The following is a 21,393-nucleotide window of genomic DNA, read 5'->3' on the forward strand; positions in this document are numbered from 1 at the left end:
CTGAAGATGTAAGGGACCGCATAGTCTCCCAGGCTCAGCTGGGATCTGGGCAGAGGCAGGGCTAGGTGCGGCAACAGAACATCTCTTCCCTGCTCCCTAATTTGAGGGCTGTTTCACTTAGAAAGTGACAGCTGTTGAAAAGGGAAGAACAAACAGAACAAAGATCCCAACTGTGCTTACCAAAGCATGGCCCTGTAGCAAATACCACACAACTTCTCAATGGACCTTGGACATTTGATTATCTATGTTTTAGTTTCAGTGGATAAACATCCAGCCATTCTGTTCCTTTAATTCCACAGATGCAGACCTTGTCTTTATATGCCCAGCTTTACAACTGCCTGAAAGAAAAATTAGTTATGCAATAACTAAGCAGGCTGTTGTCCCCTGCTTGTTATCACAGAGTGGAGCAGGAACTAATAGAAATCATTTTAGCTAAATAAATTCCATCAAAAAATTAGAATGCTTATTTAAGATTGTTTTAAATGATTAAAAACAGAGTGCAATGATTTCAGAGCCATGTATAAATACAAAAGCCATTTTTTACTTTCATTATTAAACACTGGGCCACATTTTCTCCTCTGCTCAAAATCTCACCATGTCACTTGCATTTTAGAAAACAAAGTTTAAAGCATCATAAAAAGAAAGAATGCAAGTTACATTAATCAAAATTGTTTCAAATTTTAATCAAGATCCATTTGTTGTGCAACAGTTTCTCAGATGCTATGACAAAACACAACAATCATTTTGAGTGAGACTACATAAAAATATTTGAACAAGTCTGAGGAAATCTGCACTTGGAGAAGACTGAGTAGAAAAGCCTAATTTTAATTAAGATCTATAGGATTATTCAGAGCATTAGAGAACTCTTGCATGATTTCCCCCTTAAGGGAAAGTTTTTCAGAAATATGAAGCACCTCTAACCTCAAGGCAATAATTGAAAATTAGAAGTTCTTAGCATCTTCAAAAATACAGCCAGATCAGTATTTACTAAACAAGTCTTACAATAATGAACTCTTATCTTAACAAAATGAGACTGATACCTAACAGTGGGACCTGGCACTGTAATTGATCTGTAAAACAGTCATCTCCTCACTCATTCCCTAACTTATTGGATGAAGCAAATAATGCAACATTTCATGGTTGGTACTGTTTTATTGTCTAATATTGATTAAAATATTTACATTCCTACTTTTTACTCCGTATTTAACACTCATACCTATGGCTTTTACTTTTATTTTTAGCACAACATCTTTGTGTCAAGTGTCAGAATTTCATTTCAAAAAAACCCAGGAACCTGATACCATATAGACAAATCATCTCTATGTTTAAACATAGTCATTTTTAAAAATGAAAGATTTATAAAAGAGGAGTCCGATAGTAGGATGCTTTCTTCCAGCTCATGTTTACCACAGATTCTACTGGGCTTTTCCTATTTTAAAGTGTCCCTTTTAAAGTGTCCCACTGCCTCCATGTGGAATCTGTTTTCTCCCTCAACCCCTCCCCCCCAATCTAAATTGAATGCAAAAAATCGGTTGCTGACAGTTTTAAGCAAAAATATAAAGCACTATAACATTACCTACATTGCCTTTAACTGCACTCGGTTCTTGAACACTCTAGGAGCTTTGTGGAAGTTTTAATCAGTCAGTGTTGAAAAGGCACGGGATTTTTGTGCTCCGAGACCTCCATGATTTTTCCCCAGCCTGAAAGTTCAGAAGTACTCGGCTGATAGAGAACTAACCGGATTAAAAGGAAAGCAAGGACTGCTGTTAGGACACAGCACTGTTGTTGGATGGCAGTTTGCCTAAAAAATTCACAGGTACCCAACTGGCTGTTTACATTAAAACCCAACAGATGTTAACTAATTCTTTTGCTGTAGACACCCTGCAAATCTGTAACAAGAGCTTGATTCTATGGCAAAAGGAAGAGAGGTCAAATTACTTTTATGTATACCTGGGCATGGTATAACAGTGATACAGGCATTTCATTATTAAAATCCTCACAAAGCTGTCCATTTCTCTGGTAGTTTCTGCTCCTTGGTACTACATGAATGGAAAAGTTCTCTCTCATGTATAAGAGATATTTAGTTGGACATGAAGAAAATTAACTTTGGTCCACTTGTCCAGCTTCCTGAGGACAGCATACTGGAAAGCTGATCACTGATGGTGCAAAAACTAATGTAAAAGTTAACAAAAATAATTTGGTATTTCATCCCTAAACCTGCACAATGTGGTTATTTGTCCTAGTCATCCACCTTTTCATTTCGTGTGTCTACTAATTGTTGAGTTAAGTCTTCAGCTTGTTCATGATCTTCCTTATTTGTATCTTCTACTGGACTAGGCTCCTTTTCTTCTGCTTCTCCTTGATCAACATTTTCATATTCTACTTGTTCAAGTTCCGTTCCATCTATAAGTTCTGCCTGTACTTCTTCCATTTGTATTTGATTTACATGCTCAACATGTAACTGCTCCACATGAACCTCAGCACCTTGTTCAGTCTGAATGTGTTCAACTTCCAAGTAGCTAATTTGTACCTGTTCTTGCAGTTCATCTATCTGCGTGCCTTTCACTTGATTGTCCTGTATGAGATCCTGGTGCATCTGTTCCACAGTTACTTGTGCAGGATCCACTTGTACCTGAATTACTGGTAGCACATGGACTTGCTCCACTTGTTCTATTATAGTCATTGACGTTACTGGTTCTGCTTCCACAGCTTCCACTGGAAGAACTTCTTCTGTCACTATTCGTTCTGAAATATTGTGTATGTCTTTGAGGTGCCTTCTCAGCTCACTGCCTTGCATAAACCACAAATCACATAAGGTGCAGTGGTTGGGTTTGTCACCTGTATGTATTACCAAGTGATCTTTAAATTGATCCCAGCTGTTAAACACGCTGTTACACACCTGAAACAAAGGTACAGTATGTTAAACAGTGCCAACTGAAATATGAAAAAGCATACTATTTCACATCATGGCTTTACACAGTGTAGCTTCTTGCTACTTGGATTAAAAAAAATGCATGTTAGAGGTCAAAGCTGTAAATACAGCTTCAAACGTACAGAATGCCTGCTTTTGGGGGGCTGTTTTTCTTAAGAAGCAGCATGTCACTGAATTACATACACAGGATACCTACAGACTTTATGGATCTGTGCAGCATTTGACTATTTTCTTAATTTAAACTTATCATGTGAAATTCACACACAGAATCATGACCCAATAAAATTCTGGTGCTAGAATTGTGTGTGGAAAGCTATTTTTATAAAAATACTGTATGATGAAACTATAACACAAATTGTCCTTTTACTGAAGTTCTAGATGCAGTACCACTAGCCAACTTTTCCTCATCAGCTTTCGTTTGTTATAGTATTGAGATTTAACTGGCTAGAATAAACTCTTCCATTTTGCCATTTCAAAAAAAAAAAAAAAAGAAAAAAATATATATATATACATACACATACACACACACGCAAAGAGTGATTTCAGCAGATAAAGATCTCTGAAAATTTTATCCCTTAAGTCTCTTCCAGTTGAAATTGCTGCCTACACTGCAGATGCACTATTTTCAGAAAGCACTTAAGCACACTTCTTCCCTCAGCTGGCACTGAAATAAGCACCTTGAAAATGATACACAAAAACACTGCAGACATGGATGAGGTGCTAAGATGTAGAGTTGAAGGAGTGGGATAGACTTGTGCCTGGGGTAAAGAGACAGGCTCAAGAGTCTTGTCCATGCTAGTGTTCCTGGCTGTAGAAAGAAGCAAAGAACACTCTACAAGTTTGAACACTCCTTCACTGTCAGCAAATATTTTTGAAACAAAGTATTCTACCTCCTCCTCATTTCCCGCAATAAGCACAGAAAGACAATGGAATATCTGACAGGGATTAATTCAAAGAATAGGTTTGTGAAATGGAGCTAAATATCACCATTTTGCTGTTGAAGTCTGATAAAACCAAGCTAGTGATGCACTCCCTCCACGCTCAGTTTGCACTTCTGAAAAAAGGAAGCTGCATTTACACTTTTAAAAATACTAAGCTTATAGTCAAGCACTCAAAACTAGTCAGTCATTATATTAAGGCAATGACTATCACTAATGCCTAAGTATGTAATTATCGTTCTTGCCATAAATCTTGGCCTAACTCAGCACACAAAATACACAAAAAACACTGAAAGTGCTCGTTGAGCAAATTCATTTTTTTCTCCTCTTTGTTCGTTGAGCTAAGATTTTGTTATTGATCACTATTCTAATTTAGTTGTAGAGTCAAAGACTTACGAAAAATTTATTTAAGAACTACTGTAGTGGCTAAGGGCTTAAGAAACATTAATCCACATTTCACAAAAGTTGTGAAAGAAGGTGATACCATTTGAGAAAATGAAAGCTATAAACCAGAGCAATTAAACTGAAGGATTGCAAAGATAATAGTTTCAAATTGAATATACTGTTTTAAGTACAACTATATAAGTAGTTCTTATGTTCAAGACCTATAAACTTAAATTTATCATTAAGACAGTTGCACTCTCAAGGACTAGCTTCAGAGTAACATAACTATATTATATAACAGCACCAGTGAAACTTCTGGTTAAATGATCTGATTAATAACGTGAAGAATTCAGTTATCTCCTATTGTGTTCACTGCTTTCTGTGAATGAGATCACCCTTTCTTTTGAGGCAAATAAAGCTGATGTCCAGCAATTTTCTTCAATGCGCAACCCAATTTAACCTCAAAACATAGCTGTTCTGTGAACTGAACGAGCTAAGTCTCTTAAGGAAAAAAAGAACAAAAAACCCACAACACATTTGTGTTCTTTTTAAGACTGTAACAGTGTTGGTACAGCAAAATGGTAAATAGAAGTCCTACAACCAATTTTCATTCTCACATTTCTGGCTTTAGAAAGCTGATTATTAAAAGCTAAATAATATTCTTCTGAGCAGCTTTTAGAATGTCAGTTATAAATAGTGTCCAAGTATCTCAGCTATCCATTTATAGCATTTATGTTTAAGAGACACTACAGATTGTCATGAGTTGGAACAACTTTCCAGACAAGAGTCAAGATGTTGGGTATCAAACAAAAGAACAATAAAATAGGAAATAAAATAGTACTTTGCATTTTGGACTTTAGTGAAGCATGCTCACAAGCAGGAAAGGCCTAGGTCTGTGCATCAAGAACCTTGAAAAGGAAGCAGAAAGATCAGTAAAATGCAGCTAAACACTTACCTACCCACAAGCATCTCTATGATTAACAAAGTGTTATGAAGCTCCACATGCTAAATGGAACCACCTAGATATAAATAACTGATCTGGATGTTACAGTCAGATATGATCCTTATAGGTATTTTACTAGAGTGGGTTCATGTCTCCAATAACTACTACTCATTGCCTTTTCAACTCAGTATTCCCACACTTCCTCAACACAGGAAGCAGGTAACTAGCCTCATACCCTACTTCCACTACTCACCTGACATTCATACAGCTTCTTTCTTCCCTTTTTAGCTCCAGCTCCAGACTGACAGGCTGTCAAGTGACATTTGAGTGTGCTATTCCTAGCAAAACGTTCGTGGCAGTTTGGACATTCAAATGGTTTCTCACCTAGTAAGACAGGCACAGAGATTTGTAAGTATAGATGAAAGAACCAGTTTTCTGTCAGCTTTCCCTTTTTCACCTCTCCCCTTTGTGTAGATAGAGATATATGCTGAAAAGACTTGGGGGAAAATATTTTAAAGCGCTAAGAGGCAGTCAACTAGATTATTCTACAAAATAAGAGAAAGGCAGTTTATATAACCTTTACTTATGTAAATAAAAGGGCAAACCTAATGTGGAGTCAAAACTCTCATTTAGAAAAAGACAATTTAACATAATTACAGATAACATTTAAAGTACAGTAAAGTATTTATGCAACTTACAGAAGTAGCTGCTATTTCATTAAAATATTTTACAGAAGAGCAGTTTTTTTTGACTTAATATTTACAGTTAAATACTCAGCTTTAGTAATTATAGTCATCTGTTATTCAGGAAGAAAGTAATTTAGTAATTTAGATAAAATTTTATTTTCAAGAATTATAACTCAGCTTACGCTTGAGAGTTTTGTTTTCCTGAAACAGAGCTCAATATAAAACTGATAACTTGTTCCTCTTTCCCCAGTGTGTCATCCCGCCACTAGCTTAGTCTTACCAAGTAAGATCCGCTCTCATTCTGAGAGGAGATTGTCCGATATAGTGCTGGTCCTTTAAAATCTTACAGATACAGGAAAGAGTTCCCCCCAAATAAATGCTTTTTAATCCCCTCAAAAGAAATTCAGAGTTCTTCATAACAGTACATACTATGATTTTTATTTGCCTAATATATAGGAAACATCAATTAATTCATCTGGTACCATAAAAACACTACATCAGTATTTAAACTGCGTTTAGAGAGAAGTATTAATAAGCCCCCCCCCTTTTTTTTTCCACTAAAATACTCGAGGAAGAAATGTATCAAATGAATTCCTTTGTAGCACTTATTCAAGGTATGCAAACCATTTATATGGCCATTTATTCATTTCTACAGTTTAAAGTACATGTCCCATAAAACTTAGATTTACCACAGAATTGCAAAGACCTTGATTAAATTTTCCAAAGTTTATATTTTTGTAAATACAGATTAGTACAGTTAAAGCGTTGATTAGTTTAGCAGCTTGGAAGTCAAATTCCTTCACTTCCATCTTTGCTCATGTGAGTACCTGCACCCTTCATAAAAGAGAAAAATATCTATCCATAAATCCTATATATCAATCTATCCATCTATAATCAAAAAGGCCTTTTTTTGAGAACTACTCAGCAGTCAAAATTCCCAGTCAAACCACAGGGAATCAAAGTTGTTCATTGTCTCTTTCTGCTAGGGGACAAGCTTCATAAAACACCAAGATTAGACAAGCATATGCTGAACAGTAGCTTCATTCTAAGAATAACTTGTATACAAGTAAATTGTTTTTCTTGTGGAAGACAAGTAACAGCTATTGAATTCCATGGATATATGTTATTTAAAGTGCAGCCTTGCAGAAACTGTCCTCCTGCGAGTTACTTATGATTTTAAGTGAAATCTCATTCATTCTCATAATGGAGAAAAAGATAATCATGAGATCATGTTAATATGTTCAGTTATGTGATATTCAAGGCAATTGTCTTAGAGCAAGCTACCAGCCAGTGACATATTTCTTCTGTTCTTACTCAGATTCTTACAGTCAGAAGCTGCTTAAGGCTCTGCTGAGACAAGGTGGAGGGGGGGGAGGAAAGGAGAAAAGAAAACCAGCAATGTCAAATTATATCAAACGTGATTATCCACATCCATAGGTTGTCTTTGTTCATCATTTCTTCATCATCTGCTACTTTCAGTTTATTACCGGCCTTGTAAATAAGTAGCAACAAGATCACACACATTGTAGGACTTTTTATCCTCAGCCTTTTAATTTTATTTAGTTTTCAATCAATGCCATGCAGAATTCAGAGCTTAGAAAGCTTTTGGCTCAATACAAGTTTTTTTCCCCTGCATTTCCTGTGATGCGCAAAGTTGCTTTGTCCCCAGAACCCTTTGCTGCAACAGTAACCAACCTGTGGTGACATCTGGGTTACTCTGGTAATCTACCACTAACTTCTCTCTGAAAAGACTTCTTGAAGTACCTTTATTTGGCTTGGTCATAACAGAAAAATACTCCCTTCTTTATAAAGGATAAGGATTCCTTAAAGCCTTTTTATAATGGCTACTTTTAAGTGGCTATTGGGAGTAGATAAGATACAGTGTCGTATTAATACCCAGCAGTCCCATACCCAGGTGCAAAGAAGTTCTAGTCAGAAGGCTTTAACAACAAAAACAAGCTGCAAAAGAATAGGGCTGCTACCCTCCATTAAATTCTTCCTGATGAATTGTGACCGACATTAAAAACCATCTAGAGAATGCCCATTTTGAACTGCTTAAAATATGTATCTCACCACAGCATCTATTTTTCACAGTTTATATGAGGGCGGGGGGAAGAAATCAACATTTCAGTTTAAACAGAAGCCAAATATTGCTAGCATTGTTACTGCTCCCAGGTCAGAGCATATGCTTCAGCATCTTCTCTACTTCACTAAAACATGCGAGATGTTAGAGCCAAAGCCACAAGTACAGGAGTAGTGCTCTTACCTGTGTGTTTCCGAAGGTGCTCTTTAAAGTGTCCAAAATGGTCAAACTGTTTATCACAGTACTGGCATATATGTATTTTTTTGCCAGGTCTTTGCTTCTTGCTGGCGCCACCTTCATCAAGGTGGTAACAGGTGAGGTGCTGTTTCAAAGCACTCTCCCGTAGGTACCTTTTATTGCATATGTCACACTTGTAACTCTCAGTAGAGTGTGTTTTCATGTGTTCCTTAAAATGGTAAAACAATTTAAACGAACGGTTACATTTCTCACAGTGGAATAAATTGTTCACGTGTGACAGTTGAAGTTCCACAATTTCAATACCTTCTACCTGTTTGCACGAGGGATCAAGTGCACTGTCACCTTCTTCTTGGATCTGGCATTTTCTCTCTCCCTGACGATACTTGCTGGTGATATCCGCCAAAAGAGCCAAAGCTGATTCATCTGACGTACCAGTAGTCTGTATGTACTTTATGGATTGCTCTGCAGAAGCCACTTCTTCAAGTGTTTCAATGCTGTCATCTTCCACTTCAATTGTCCCTTCAGCAATCTCAACCTCAATTTCAACAGGCTCCGATTCTGCAGATGGCAATGTTTCTGTGATAACATTAGAGGTTTCAGCTATCTTCCTCTTTTTCAGTTTATTTTTACCTTGTGTTTGATTTGATTCTAAGGGTGATGAATTTTCTTTGTTCCTGTAAAAAATTTGCATAAAAATGGTTAAGATCCACCAGCACTTACCTGACAATTCCTCCCTGATATTAAGCTTCTGCATTAAACACCTTCTAGCTGTTTCTCAAAGGAGTTGCATGATGCAAGACCACATAATCTGCATGTATTTCTAAAGGTAATTTGTCCTAATCCATATTCCTTACAGCTGTAAAATAGCATTGTTAAAGCTGTGGAGTCTCTGACATGAGGTTTCTCAACCATTTTCAAAAGCTCTGCTTAAAAGATAAACATATCAAAGAGAAAGAACAGTTAGCCTGATTTCTTGTTTTAATCCAAGAAACTTGTGAAATTCTGCACCTTGGAAGAAAACTTCCCTCAAGGGAGGAGTTTTGCCCCGCCTTCTCAGAAATGAGATTCAAGTCCTTCCTATGCTATTCATCTTCTTTAAGCCCTGGAGAGCAAATGATTGCTCACAGTACTTATGGCTTGTTAGAGAAAACATACAGCTGTGACTTCAAACAATGATTATAATCACATCTCATACTTCAGGAAAGTGCACAGCTTACTGCTGTGTAAGAAAAATCTACATACTGGGATGAGGATAGAGTCAATTTCTTCAATTTTTGGGGCTTAAGAACTCCAGCTCTCTTCCTCCTCCTGTTCAAAAAAGGAGAATCTACAATTATAGAAATAAATGTTTTGTTCACTAAACACAAATGCAAGCCATTTTTTGATTATATTTGTTTCCTTGTAACTTAGTTAAAACATTTACTAGTGAAGGACAACAAATAACCTGCTACCAGGCTTAATCTTGATAATGTTCAAGAAACAGGGAAGAAGGAAAGGGAATAAGAGGATAAGACTAGAAATACACAACTCTGTTGTTTTATTTTTCCTATATAGAAGAGATACAACAACAAGCCATGTGTGCTTATTCAGCTCTGCTGGCAATCCACAGAGTAAGTACTTAAAAATAAAAATCTATGCTAAAAAAAAAATTTTCAGTGTACCATGTTACGGAAGTTTTTAAACAAAATGTTATTTGGTGCCACTATAGGAACTCTGGCCCAGTGCTGTTCCCTTGGCTAATGTGTTTATGGAGAGATAAAAAGAACCAACAGCCTTTCCTTAAGCTTGACACAAAGGCATCTCAGAAGGTCTAGAAAAGACAGCAAGGATGACTGTAAAGCCAGGAACCATTTATTGCTCCCCACTCTGCTTTCATGATGGAAGAGCAGTTCAGCATTCAGAAGGAAAGAGGACATTACAATATTCAGTGTTTAAGAGTGATAGGAAAGGAAAACAGCATAATGGAAATTGCACCTGCTTTTTTCAGGTTGCAGTTTGGTGACAGAGTACAGTTCCTGGCATTGGATAGAAGGTGACAGCAATATCTGATTAAGTGTTCATCCAGTATAAGACTGATTATAACTATTATATCTGTTCAAGTAATTTGAGAGATTAGTTTTGCATCAAGAAGCTTAAATCACTGCCTATTCTCCCACAAATAGCAGAAAGCTATGTGAAATCAAAACACCAGCACAAACTCATTAATGCAGACTAACTACAAGATGCACACTGTCACTGCACGTCCAGCAAACTTCTCTGAACCTGGTATAGGTCACACAAAGTCACAGCCGACAATATACGCAACATTTGCTAGCCATGTCACTGGCCAACGAGTTCCAGTCCAAAGAATGTAACATTCATTTTTTTAGCTTTGTAATTCCTACTCATACCTTACTGTAGAAGGGTATATGGTCCCACAGAAGTTTAGAAGGCTTCAGGATAAGGAATAGTGCTGCAAAACACTGGTAGCCTGCTCTGGTAAAAAGATTCCTCAGACAGTGCATTTCAGTGTTTAGGAAGAAAGACAGACCTATGAGTTTACCTGATTTCAAGTGCTTTGATTGCTTCTAACATCTGTAGGTACTCAGCTGCTTTCCAAACATCATTTGCCTCTTCCTCACCTTGGACCATTAGTTTTGCTGTATAAGTGAACTCAATTAGGTGACGAAATGCCATGTTACTTACACCTGTTTAGAAGCAAGAAAAACAACAATTCAATCAGCAATTTCTCAATCTTGTCTGTTTGAAAAGTCTTGCCCTCTTATCTATGCAGCATTACGCTCAAATACTTTGGCTGCTCATTTTATGAAGCTGGCATTCTTGAAAGGCTCATGCTGGATTAAGAAGTCTACTTTAGAAATATGAAAATCTGGAAAATCTACAAAATCAAGCCATTAAGACAATCATAAAGGAAGAACAGAAGTAGTTTGTACAGGATAGTAAGAAGTAAACAGCCCACACAAATCAAAGACTATTCATTTAAACACAAAAGATACAGTATCTGTCTCAAGAGACCTCTGAGCAGCAAGTTAATGGAGGCTGAAGTGCCCACCAGGGAAGTACTGCTCAATATCTCTGCTGTTCTTCACTCCACCAAGGCATCTGCCACTGACCACCACTGGGTGTTTTCAAGGAAAAGGTTGATATATTAGGTTGTCCTGAAAACATATAGGGACCGCAACCTCTATTAGGAATATATAGGAAAAGAGATAACACAATTTCCCTTCCAAAAGTGTTCTTTTTTTTTTTTCTCCAAGCTGTTTCCTTCAAGGGTAGTTTCTTCCAGTGGCAATAGCTGCCTCATGAACTGATACTCAAAGCTGACTATACGAGCAACCATGCATGTTACTCCATTTAGTCCGTACCACCAACATTGGGTTAATTTCTAGACTGAAAACAGAACTGTAAAGGTGTTTATTTGCATAAATCAGATTACCTTCTATCTCCACCAAAGGTTCCTGAGTGAAATCTTGGAAGAATTTGTAGAAGAACTGGCTACAGGCAGCAAGAACTGCCTTATGAGCTTTGAAATGGTGACCTAGAAAGAGAGACATAAAACTTCAATTTAGGATAATACCTTCCTTATTCACAATAACAAACAAATCACAGATGCAAATAGTTAAAAGAATACAGCTGCAGAACATAGGCTACAAATCCATTCTAGAAGCACATGGTCACTTAATGTAGCTGCTTGCAACACGGGATACCATTGTAGGCAGTCTGTCCTTTCTTGTGCAAAACCTTGCTCACATCACTGACCTTGCTGAAGCTCTGCAACTCAATCACTTCGAGGACTAACTCACTGCAGAGTCTCTCTTTTCAGGTATTTAAGTTACAGGAAATTCCTGTGCGAATCTCTCTCCCTTATTATGTTTTAGCTAAGCTCTCAGGTTTTATCCAAATTCTCCTGTTTCTACTGAGCTTACAGATCAATGTATTTCACCACCATTTCAGTCAACACAAACACCCTTGCAGTTCTGCTCTGTCCTTCCTGTTTTCCAGGTTGCACTGTGCTGCTACCAGGCACAGACATCAACATTCATAACGTACACAGGCAAGAGACAGGAGAAGCAACCTGGATTAGAACTACAAAGCTGCACAGGAAAATAGTTTTGTTCACCACAAAGGACTTGTTAATGCTAGAGCAGGAGCAAATATCCAGGATAAGTTACGAGCAAGCACTGCTACTGAAACTATGGTGACAGATTCTAGAAAAGTAATCTTCTCCCGGTTTGTTTGCCTTTTTCTAATTCAAGACCTTTTTCATTCATGGGAGTTCTTGCTATCCTTTCGAGAGCGAGCTGGCTTTACTCTAGTTAAATCTGTCCTGGTAGATGCTGACTATTGTTTCTTGAATCAGAGTGGTTGAGGTTGGAAGAGACCTCTGGAGATCATCTAGTCCAACCTCCCTGCTCAAGCAGGGTCACCTAGAGCATGTTAGACAAGGTTGCATCCAGGCAGGTATTGATTATCTCCAGAGAAGGAGACTCCACAACCTCTCTGGGCAACCTGTCCAGTGCTCTGTCACCCTCACAGTAAAGAAGTTCTTCCTAATATTCAGGTGGAACTTCCTGTGTTTTAGTTTGTGCCTGTTGCCTCTTGTCCTTGAGCCTGAACAGCTTATCCATTCTAAGACATCTTCAGGACAAGATAAGAAAAGGAGGTGTTTGATATATCACATAAGGCTATTTCTTAACTGGATAAAAGCATGCAAAAGATGCAAGTGCTTATTAAGCTTATATTTGTGTCTCTAAATCACATAGGAAAAGAAAGTTGATTTCTTGTACCCTGCTTTAATTCTACATTAAAATAATGAGCAGATACCACAGAAGCAAATAGTCAATCTTATTTCAAGCTTTGAAAAAGTTTGTACAAGTTCTTTGCATGGATGCAGTTTGCTCAAGTTAGGGAGAAATATTTTAACAATGTTTTGGAAATACTTAGACAACATCTTAAATATAGCACTGCAGTTTCAAAGAGGGCTTCTATCTGAAAATATTTAGCCCCTTGGTTGAAAAAAATGAAGCACTCTTACTAACCACTGCTGGAAACTCCTTTTAAAACCTTGGGGTGCACAGAAAGAAGGAAGCCCACCTGCACCTCGCAGACCTGTACACAAATAGGAAGCAGGTGGGTTTTTTTGGTTTTGCTTTTCTTAAACTAGCCCAGTTTGACAACTGGCCCATGGGAAAAAATGGACAGCTTCCCAGCACAGCTTTCAGAATTCTCTGTCTACCAACAGGCCTATACGCCTATACGTACCATCTACGATCAGAGTGATATCTGTAAACTGGTCCTGCTCACGTTGTTCATTCAATCTATCCAGAATAACTTTATAATGTTCTGGGAACTCCTGGATGCATTCCATTGTCTCTTCAGCTTCCATGGCGAAAGGACTGGTCTACAAAAGATATTAGCAGAATAAGAATATTGTGCCACTCTGTAAATACACACAGTCAAATTAGTATAAAAATATGAACTAGCTGAAAATTTTTAATAGACTACAAAAAAATCAATAGAAACACAGAATTATTCACCTGATTTTAGCTAGCAGGTAGGACACACCTGGGTTAAAGTACAGTATGGCCTTACTTATACACAAAGACCAGTCAAACTCTTGGCCAATACACAAGAGTATTTCTTCTACCAATTCAGCAGAGACCCATCGTCCTCAAAGCAGATAACGCATGGATGCAACATCTTCACAGCTGACTACTGAACAGTATCTCAGGAGCACGTCAGAATCTTTACACAGTTCCTTCATGCTATTCTACCAGTCCCCTTTACGGGCAAACAGTTCTTAAAATTTTCAATTTTAAGCTACATTATAGATCTAGTTAACACAAGATGTTTACTTCCCTTAAATAACAATGTACTAAGGCAGCACTTCCCAGCTTTTGAGCACACAGGATTTGCCAGGGACTTAAAGCATTGTTACATTCAAGAGCAAAGAACATATTATTCACCCAGCCTACTTACCTTGCAGGAGAAGTGTAAAATATTATTTTCCAACCTTTTGAAATTGGCACACAAATCATAAGTTTATAATCTGACATTCCTTCCTTCCTTATTATACAATAAATGTAGCTGGGTGTGTGATTTATGGAGGTTCTCAAATGAGATCAAGCAAAATCTCTGTGCCAGTGGATGAGATGTGGATGTTAGTCTGCTGTTTATGCAAGAGAACCTCTGGGAAAAGTCCAAACACTTGAAGAAAAGCATTTCACAAGCTAACTTAAGGTAAAATGACTTCAGATCTGCCCAGCAGCACTTCAACTCCCACATTCACATTGCTATCACACTGAGAGCATCTTACAAATAGCAAAGACATTTCAGAACTACACTAGCAATTTATTTTCAGAGTCAAACTCACTTTGAAAAACAGTGGTTTCTGAGAGAAAACAATAATTAGGCTTGAATAAGTCTCAAATACACATGAGAAATACCTTCACTATATTGTTTTACTTAGTATGGGCAAAATAAGTTTCATAAACCTGCTCAAAACCAAAGAGAATAACAAGCTGAAAATTAGGAGAGCAGCTAGCATTAAACCTAACAGACTGCAGAGCAGGAAGTGTATAGTGTGACAAATAAGCCAATGTGCCAGAAAAAAACACATCTGAGCTGCCGCTTGCTAACTCCCCAGTTCAGCTGTTTAAGTTCTGCCTCACTTCAAACACACATACTAGTAATGGGGTTTGATGGAAGCAGAGAGGAGAAAAATTACTGGGTTACAATAGAGGCAAATACTTCTTTATTGCTAGCAGACATCAAATAGAGGAAATCATGAAACTCCTATTTTCAGCACAAGACAGACTCTTCCTTGTATCTTAGGAAACTGTCCCACGGAGAAGAGTCGTTTTGCGAAGTGTCAGGGGAGGGAGGGAAGAGCAGAAGCATTTGCTTATGGAAGTCTAGTTCTACCTCTTATCAGTACTTTGCTAATTGGATGGCAAAACATATGTCAGGCTCTTAAAGCATGCAGAGAAGACCAGCCTAGGGGAAGGGATTGGGGGCAGAAGGAGAAGGTGAAATGAAAGAATGCTGTTCCTCCTGTTTTCACTTCACTTCTGTTACAGTGAACCTAAGATGACCAGCAACTCCTGCCTTTCCTTTACCATCTGGTGTCCCACATAAAAGTCTCATGTGAGAGAGACTTATCAGCTTCCTTATCAGCTGTTTACTTCATTGTTTAATTCTGTCTATTTTTGACAAGACATACAAAGATAGATGACTTGAAGTTAAAAGTAAAATTTCCTCAAAGTTAAAAAGTACTTGTTACAGTATCACTTGTGTATTCTCATTTTAAACTCTGTGGTACTGCAGAAAAACAACATAACAGCATACGTCAGCAGGAATACTTTGAAGGCAGAAGTGAGCAATACAGCACCAAGAGAAAAATCTTGGTAACATAACAAGGAAGACAGGCAGAAGAGACCTACTTAACAGTTACAGGCAGGCTTACAGGTAAGTGATAGAAACTATATTTACTACTTGATTCTCTACTTAGATTTTCTTGGAAGACTCCATTACAGGCCTGACTTAACCGTAGCAGCTTGCGAAATTCACGTGACATGCGTAACATCTACAAACTGTTGCTAATAACTACTTCAGTGAAGCCATACTACTACTACTACTCTCCTGGACCACAACAGGAACTCCTCTTATCTCAGGCATCAGACAAAACGCTCTCTCTGCCTGCACTGGCCAGCTCCGACCGTGGCTCGGCCTGCAGGCAGGCCGAGGGCCCTCACAGCAGACCGGCCGAGCAGGGGCCAGCTGTGGCTGCTTTTCGCAGGCACCACAAGAAGGCAGAACCGGAGGGGGCTTTTGGAAGATGACAAGCAAACTGCTCTGCTGGAAGTAGCCGCTTCGCCTCAGGAGCGGGAGGGAGGAATGAGGCATTCTTTTAAGCGCAAGGGGCGAGCACGAGGCAGCGCGCCCGGCCTCGCTGCCCAGATCGCCTCGCTAACGCGCTGCCCTCGCTCCAACGCGCTTCGCTACGCCCAGCTCGGAGGGAGAGCAGCGACGCGAATGCGCCTCCCGCGGCGCCTGAGAACAGCGGCTGCCCGGGGAGGAGGCGACCGCCACCGCGGCCCGCCGCTCCCGACCGGCCGGGCCCGGCGCAGGGGGCCGCGCTGAGCCGGGCGCGGCGGCGGCCCCGGCCCCTCCCGGCCGCGCGGAGGCGCCACGCGCGCCGCCGCCCCCGGGCGCCGCCGCCGCCGCCGCGCCCGGCCCCAGCCCGCGCCGCGGGGCGCCCCAGGCCCAGCCCCGTTGGCGGCCGCCGGTGGCAGTCAAGAGCACCTCTGCCAATCGCGCGGCCGCGGCTGAGCCCGCCCCGGGCGGAGGAGCCAATGAGCGCTCGCCGAATCCCGGGAGCGGGAGAAGGCGGAAGGCCTAGCGAGCGCCGAGCGCCCGGCGGGCGCGGGCGCTGCGGGAGCGGCGCGGGGGGCCGCCGGCAGGGCGAGCATCCCCCGGGCGCGCCCCCGAGACGGGCGCCGGGCCGCGGCCGGCCCGAGCCCCACGCTCGGCGGCACCGCCGGCTCGTTAGTCGTTATTACGTCATCAAAGCGCGCATTAAATCGATCCCTTTTCAATTCCCGGCCGGGCCGCGCCCCGGCGGCGCGCGCGGCCCCGGCGTGGGGAGGGGGGTCCGCCCGGTACTCACGGCCGGGATCCCCTCGCCCCTCCGCGCCGGCTCTGCCGTTGCCGCTTCCTGCTCCCCAGCACGCCGAAAAGCGGGGCGGGCGCCGGCCAATCGCGACTCGCATTCCCGGCCTGCACCACGCGGCGGAAGTGACGGCCGCGTCACCTTTAACACGACAGGACGCGCGGGCGCCGGGGGAGGGGCTGGCCGGGCCGGTGCCTGCTGGGAGTTGTAGTCTCGGGGGAGGCGCCGCGGCGGCCGTTGGGGGCGGCCGTTGGGGCGGGCGCAGGCGGGAGGAGGCGCGCCCGCGGCGGGCCGCTCGCAGCAGGCCTTTTGCAGGGCCGCCGGCAGCCCGCCAGCGGGAGCGGCGCGTGCTCGTGCGGCGCGGCGGAGCCGCAGGAGCCGGTGGCGGCGCCGCCGTTTGGCGCCGCGCGGCGGGAGGCGGCCTGGGCTGTTCCTCCTCGGGCAGGGGCGGGCCCGTCTCGGAACATGAGAGAAAAATGCAATTAAATGCATTATTAAAATGAGACTAAACACTGCCATTTTCCCCAGACCTCAAGTCTGCTTTCATCAGTTTCATAAATGAACCAACAAGTCTGTGCAAATCAGTACAGTAACCGCAGGGACTGCAATACTTGTCTGCCCTTACCATAAGATCAAAAAAACCCACAGCCCCTTATATATGTGTATTTTGATTGCTGAAGCAAAATGCTTGTGTCTGCTCTTCCAGACATACTTTGGAAAGTTATATTGCTGTTATTTTGTGGCAGTGAGGATGTTACTGAGTGGGATCTGCCACAGTATTCTGAAAATCAGATTGGAGCAGGGGCTGGGAATACTTTTCACCTCCAGCCTTTACAAACATGAATCTACATTCACTTGACCGTCTTTTCCAGCTCTTACTCCTCACTGGACCAACCTTCCTCTATGAAACATTTGTTTTTACAAATATGTAAGACAAACACACCATGTAGTTATTATTTTATAATTAAGTGGTATTCAAAATGAGTACTGTTAAGTCGCATCAAAAATGCCTGTGCTATATACCATACCCTGCAACGACATTTTGCTCAGCAGTTTTAAGTGTTCCTTTCGTGGGCTGCCTCTATCCCATGTAGGTCTAAGTTCCCACAACTCTTCCATTAAATTGAATAAGAAGAAAGTAGCTGAGCAGCATCTAGCAGCTCTAAGAGAATTGCTGGTTTATTTGGATGAGATGCCTTAGGAAAAGAAAACCGTAGTTGCCAGTCTGACTATAATTGCTCCGTCCAGTGTCATGTCAAAGGTTGGCAACATGAAACTACGATTTTTCTTCTAGGCCACCAGTCTTCCTGGGCATCCATAGTCAGCAGGGACTTCGTATGTTGTCACCAAATGAAAACTTACTTGTCCAAATAAGCCAGCGCGATAATTTAACTTGTCAAAACCAACACTATGATCATCCCTTTGAGTCATTATGCCAATCTGAACAATAGAAGAGCTGCCACATGCAATGGTAAATGTTTTTATGAGCTTACCCGCATAATTGCTGTTAATGAGCTTGTTTTATGAACTTTCTCAGCACTAACCCCTAGCACCAGATCTACATGATTTTCTTCACCCTGTTCCTCCTTCGTTAAATGGACAAATGCCTGTGAAGTTGATGCACCACAGAAATCCAACAACATCACATCAAATAAAAATTCAGTCAAGTTCATTTTAATGTTTTCATATAGTCTCATAAATTGAAGTGTTTGTTCAGTGTTTTATCATACACTACTACAGAAAGATTGCCAGTTTTATCAGTGCTAATGGTTTGTAATATAACATAAAGAGGTTTAAAGTCCCTCTTATTTCCTCGTGTTATTGCTTGATGGATAAGCCAATGTGATAAAATTATTTTTTGTATTAATAGGTCTGTTTAGACTAACCAATCTGATAGCCGCCTGTGATGGAATGACTGGGTGGGTAGATGAGGGGAGAGCAGTGGATGTTGTGTACCTTGACTTCAGCAAGGCTTTTGATACTGTCTTCCATAACATCCTCCTAGATAAGCTCAGGAACTGTGGGTTAGATGAGTGGACAGTGAGGTGGATTGAGAACTGGCTGAAAGGCAGAGCTCAGAGAGTCGTCATCAGTGGCGTGGAGAGGCTGGAGGCCTGTGGCTAGTGGTGTCCCCCAGGGCTCAGTACTTGTTAGTCAATGACCTGGAGGAGGGGAGAGTGCCTCCTCTGCAAGTTTGCCAATGATACCAAGCTGGGAGGAGTGGCTGACACACCTGAGGGCTGTGCTGCCATTCAGAGAGACCTGGACAGGCTGGAGAGCTGGGCGGAGAGGAACCTCAAGAGGTTCAACAAGGGCAAGTGCAGAGTCCTGCACCTGGGGAAAAATAACCTTAGGCACCAGTACAAGGTGGGGGCTGACCTTCTGGAGAGCAGCTCTGCAGAGGAGGATGTGGGAGTGCTGGTGCATGACAAACTACCATGAGCCAGCAGTGTGCCCTTGTGGCGAAGAAGGCCAACGGTAGCCGGGGCTGCATTAGGAAGAATGTCGCCAGCAAGTCAAGGGAGGTGATCCTGCCACTCTACTCAGCCCTGGGGAAGCCTCATCTCGAGTGCTGAGTCTGGTTCTGGGCTCCCCAGTACGAGAGAGACATGGAGCTACTGGAGAGAGTCCAGCGTAGGGCTATGAAGATGGTCAGAGGGCTGGAGCACCTGCCCTATGAGGAACAGCTGCGAGAGCTGGGCCTCTTCAGCCTGGGGAAGAGAAGACTGAGGTGGGATCTTATCAATGTGTACAAGTACCTGAAGGGAGGGTGTCAAGGGGACGGGGACAAGCTCTTTTCAGTTGTCCCATGTGACAGGGCAAGAGGCAATGGGCAGAAACTGAAGCACAGGAAGTTCTGCCTGACCGTGAGGGGGAATTTCTTCCCTGTGAGAGTGATGGAGCACTGGACAGGTTGCCCAGAGAGGCTGTGGAGTCTCCTTCTCTGGAGATCTTCAAGGCCTGCCTGGATGCAACCCTGTCTACCATGCTCTAGGTGACCCTGCTGAGCAGGGAGGTTGGACTAGATGATCTCCAGAGGTCCATTCCAACCTTACTGATTCTATGATTCTATGATTTTTGGTCTAGGAGTGGTCTGCCACACCTATTCTTGCTTTCTTCTATGTGGGAGTACTTTAAAGAGTGTTGATGCCTTGTGCATTTAATAATTATAAAGGCTCACTTCAAACTATAATGAGTCTAATTTTTAGCTGAAGTACTGTATCTTGAATAGGTTGTAATTCAAACAGAAATAATGCTAAAGTTACCACTGTAGGACCAAAACGCAGTACAACTAACAGTCTTTCAGACTTTCCATTCCAACTCCTCATTATCAAGACTGCTGGATTGCTTATTTTTCATCAATTTATGTTTTTTTTTTTCTGACCATTTGCTTTTTCCCCCTGACATCCCCAACATCTTCCATGTTGTTTCTTTCTTTACTTTTTGCTTACGGCTTTACTCTTCTAATTGTCCTGTTGCAGGTCAGATGGGAGCAAGTAACTCATAATTTGTCCTAAAGCTTTTTAAAGATAAAATTTAAATTTCAAATTTAAAAATTTTTAAAGATAAATTTAGACTAGCTGATATATTACTTTTCAGGTTCTTCTTTTTTTCTCTTAGAGATGGGTGCAATGTTTGCCCACAGCTACCTCTCTGATTTATGACAGTTTTGTTACAAATGAATACAATTTAGTTTTAAGTCCCAAAATAACCTGGTCTATAGTTCATTTATTTATGTGAGAAAAAATATTAAGTAAACCACCTGTAGCATCCAAATGATCTTATCTATATCTTTTCTATTCAATCCATATTAGTCATTTCTATGGCTAATAACTCCGTATGCTTTTTTCCTAATAACATGTGACTTGCTTTTTCCAAAATCACCTCAGCAGCACTCTGGAGAAATTTGTATTCATGAAGATAACCTGATAAAACTTCTGGCACAACATTCAGCTGAGAATAATAGCAAGCTTAGGAAGAATATGTGTTTCCTTCCAGCTATGAGCTTTTTACTGCAGTGTTAAAGAAGGTAGAGAACGTTCAACCAGACTGAGTGTTTGCAGGCTGTCCTGTGGAGTGGCATTAAGCAGCAGAGAGCACAAAATGAATACTAAACTAACCACAGAAAAGTGTGATTAATGCATTTACTTTCTTTAATAAAAAACCCTCATTTAATGCATTTCCCTTCTTTAATAAAAGACCTTGTCTGAAGAAATGAAGGAATTAAACTGCAGATATGAAATCAAATATTAAGAAGCCCTGCTTATATGCAACATTGAGTAGATACCATTTTCCAAAAGCAGCTGAGTCAGATTTTAAGTGAAGGCCAAAAGGGACCATTAGATTATCTAGCCAAAGGCTATCCACCAAGCAGTCTGTGAGGCAGACACAACTTGCTGGAGATTCCTGTCTGGCTTCCTAAATGGTTTTGAAAGCCTTTTAGTGCACTCAGATACGCCCAGATGTATATCCCCACCACACTGTCCTTCATTATGATTGGATGATTGCCCCAAAGAGGTGTAGAACCCTGATAGTCATAATGGGGCCTTTTCTGGCT

General features: G+C 41.2%; 1 protein-coding gene across 4 annotated transcripts; it reads right to left on the reverse strand.

Annotated features, from left to right (window-relative positions):
- Positions 1–1,132: 1,132 nt before the first annotated feature.
- Positions 1,133–16,912, reverse strand: ZNF131 (zinc finger protein 131). 4 transcript variants are annotated; one of them, XM_062600362.1, is made up of 8 exons: positions 16,833–16,912; positions 13,427–13,565; positions 11,601–11,702; positions 10,707–10,851; positions 8,475–8,838; positions 8,150–8,372; positions 5,451–5,581; positions 1,133–2,899 (listed from the first exon to the last, which is right to left on the reverse strand). In XM_062600362.1, the coding sequence occupies exons 2-8, from the start codon at positions 13,548–13,550 to the stop codon at positions 2,240–2,242; spliced, it is 1,749 nt and encodes a 582-aa protein (XP_062456346.1). In that variant the 5' UTR covers positions 13,551–13,565; positions 16,833–16,912; the 3' UTR covers positions 1,133–2,239. The 4 variants fall into 4 exon arrangements, with proteins under 4 accessions (XP_062456346.1, XP_062456344.1, XP_062456347.1 ...); XM_062600360.1 differs by having other exon boundaries at positions 8,150–8,838; XM_062600363.1 differs by lacking the exon at positions 16,833–16,912 and adding an exon at positions 16,469–16,534 and having other exon boundaries at positions 8,150–8,838.
- Positions 16,913–21,393: the final 4,481 nt, after the last annotated feature.

Source organism: Rhea pennata, chromosome Z (assembly GCF_028389875.1).
Source record: "Rhea pennata isolate bPtePen1 chromosome Z, bPtePen1.pri, whole genome shotgun sequence".
NCBI lineage: Eukaryota > Metazoa > Chordata > Aves > Rheiformes > Rheidae > Rhea > Rhea pennata.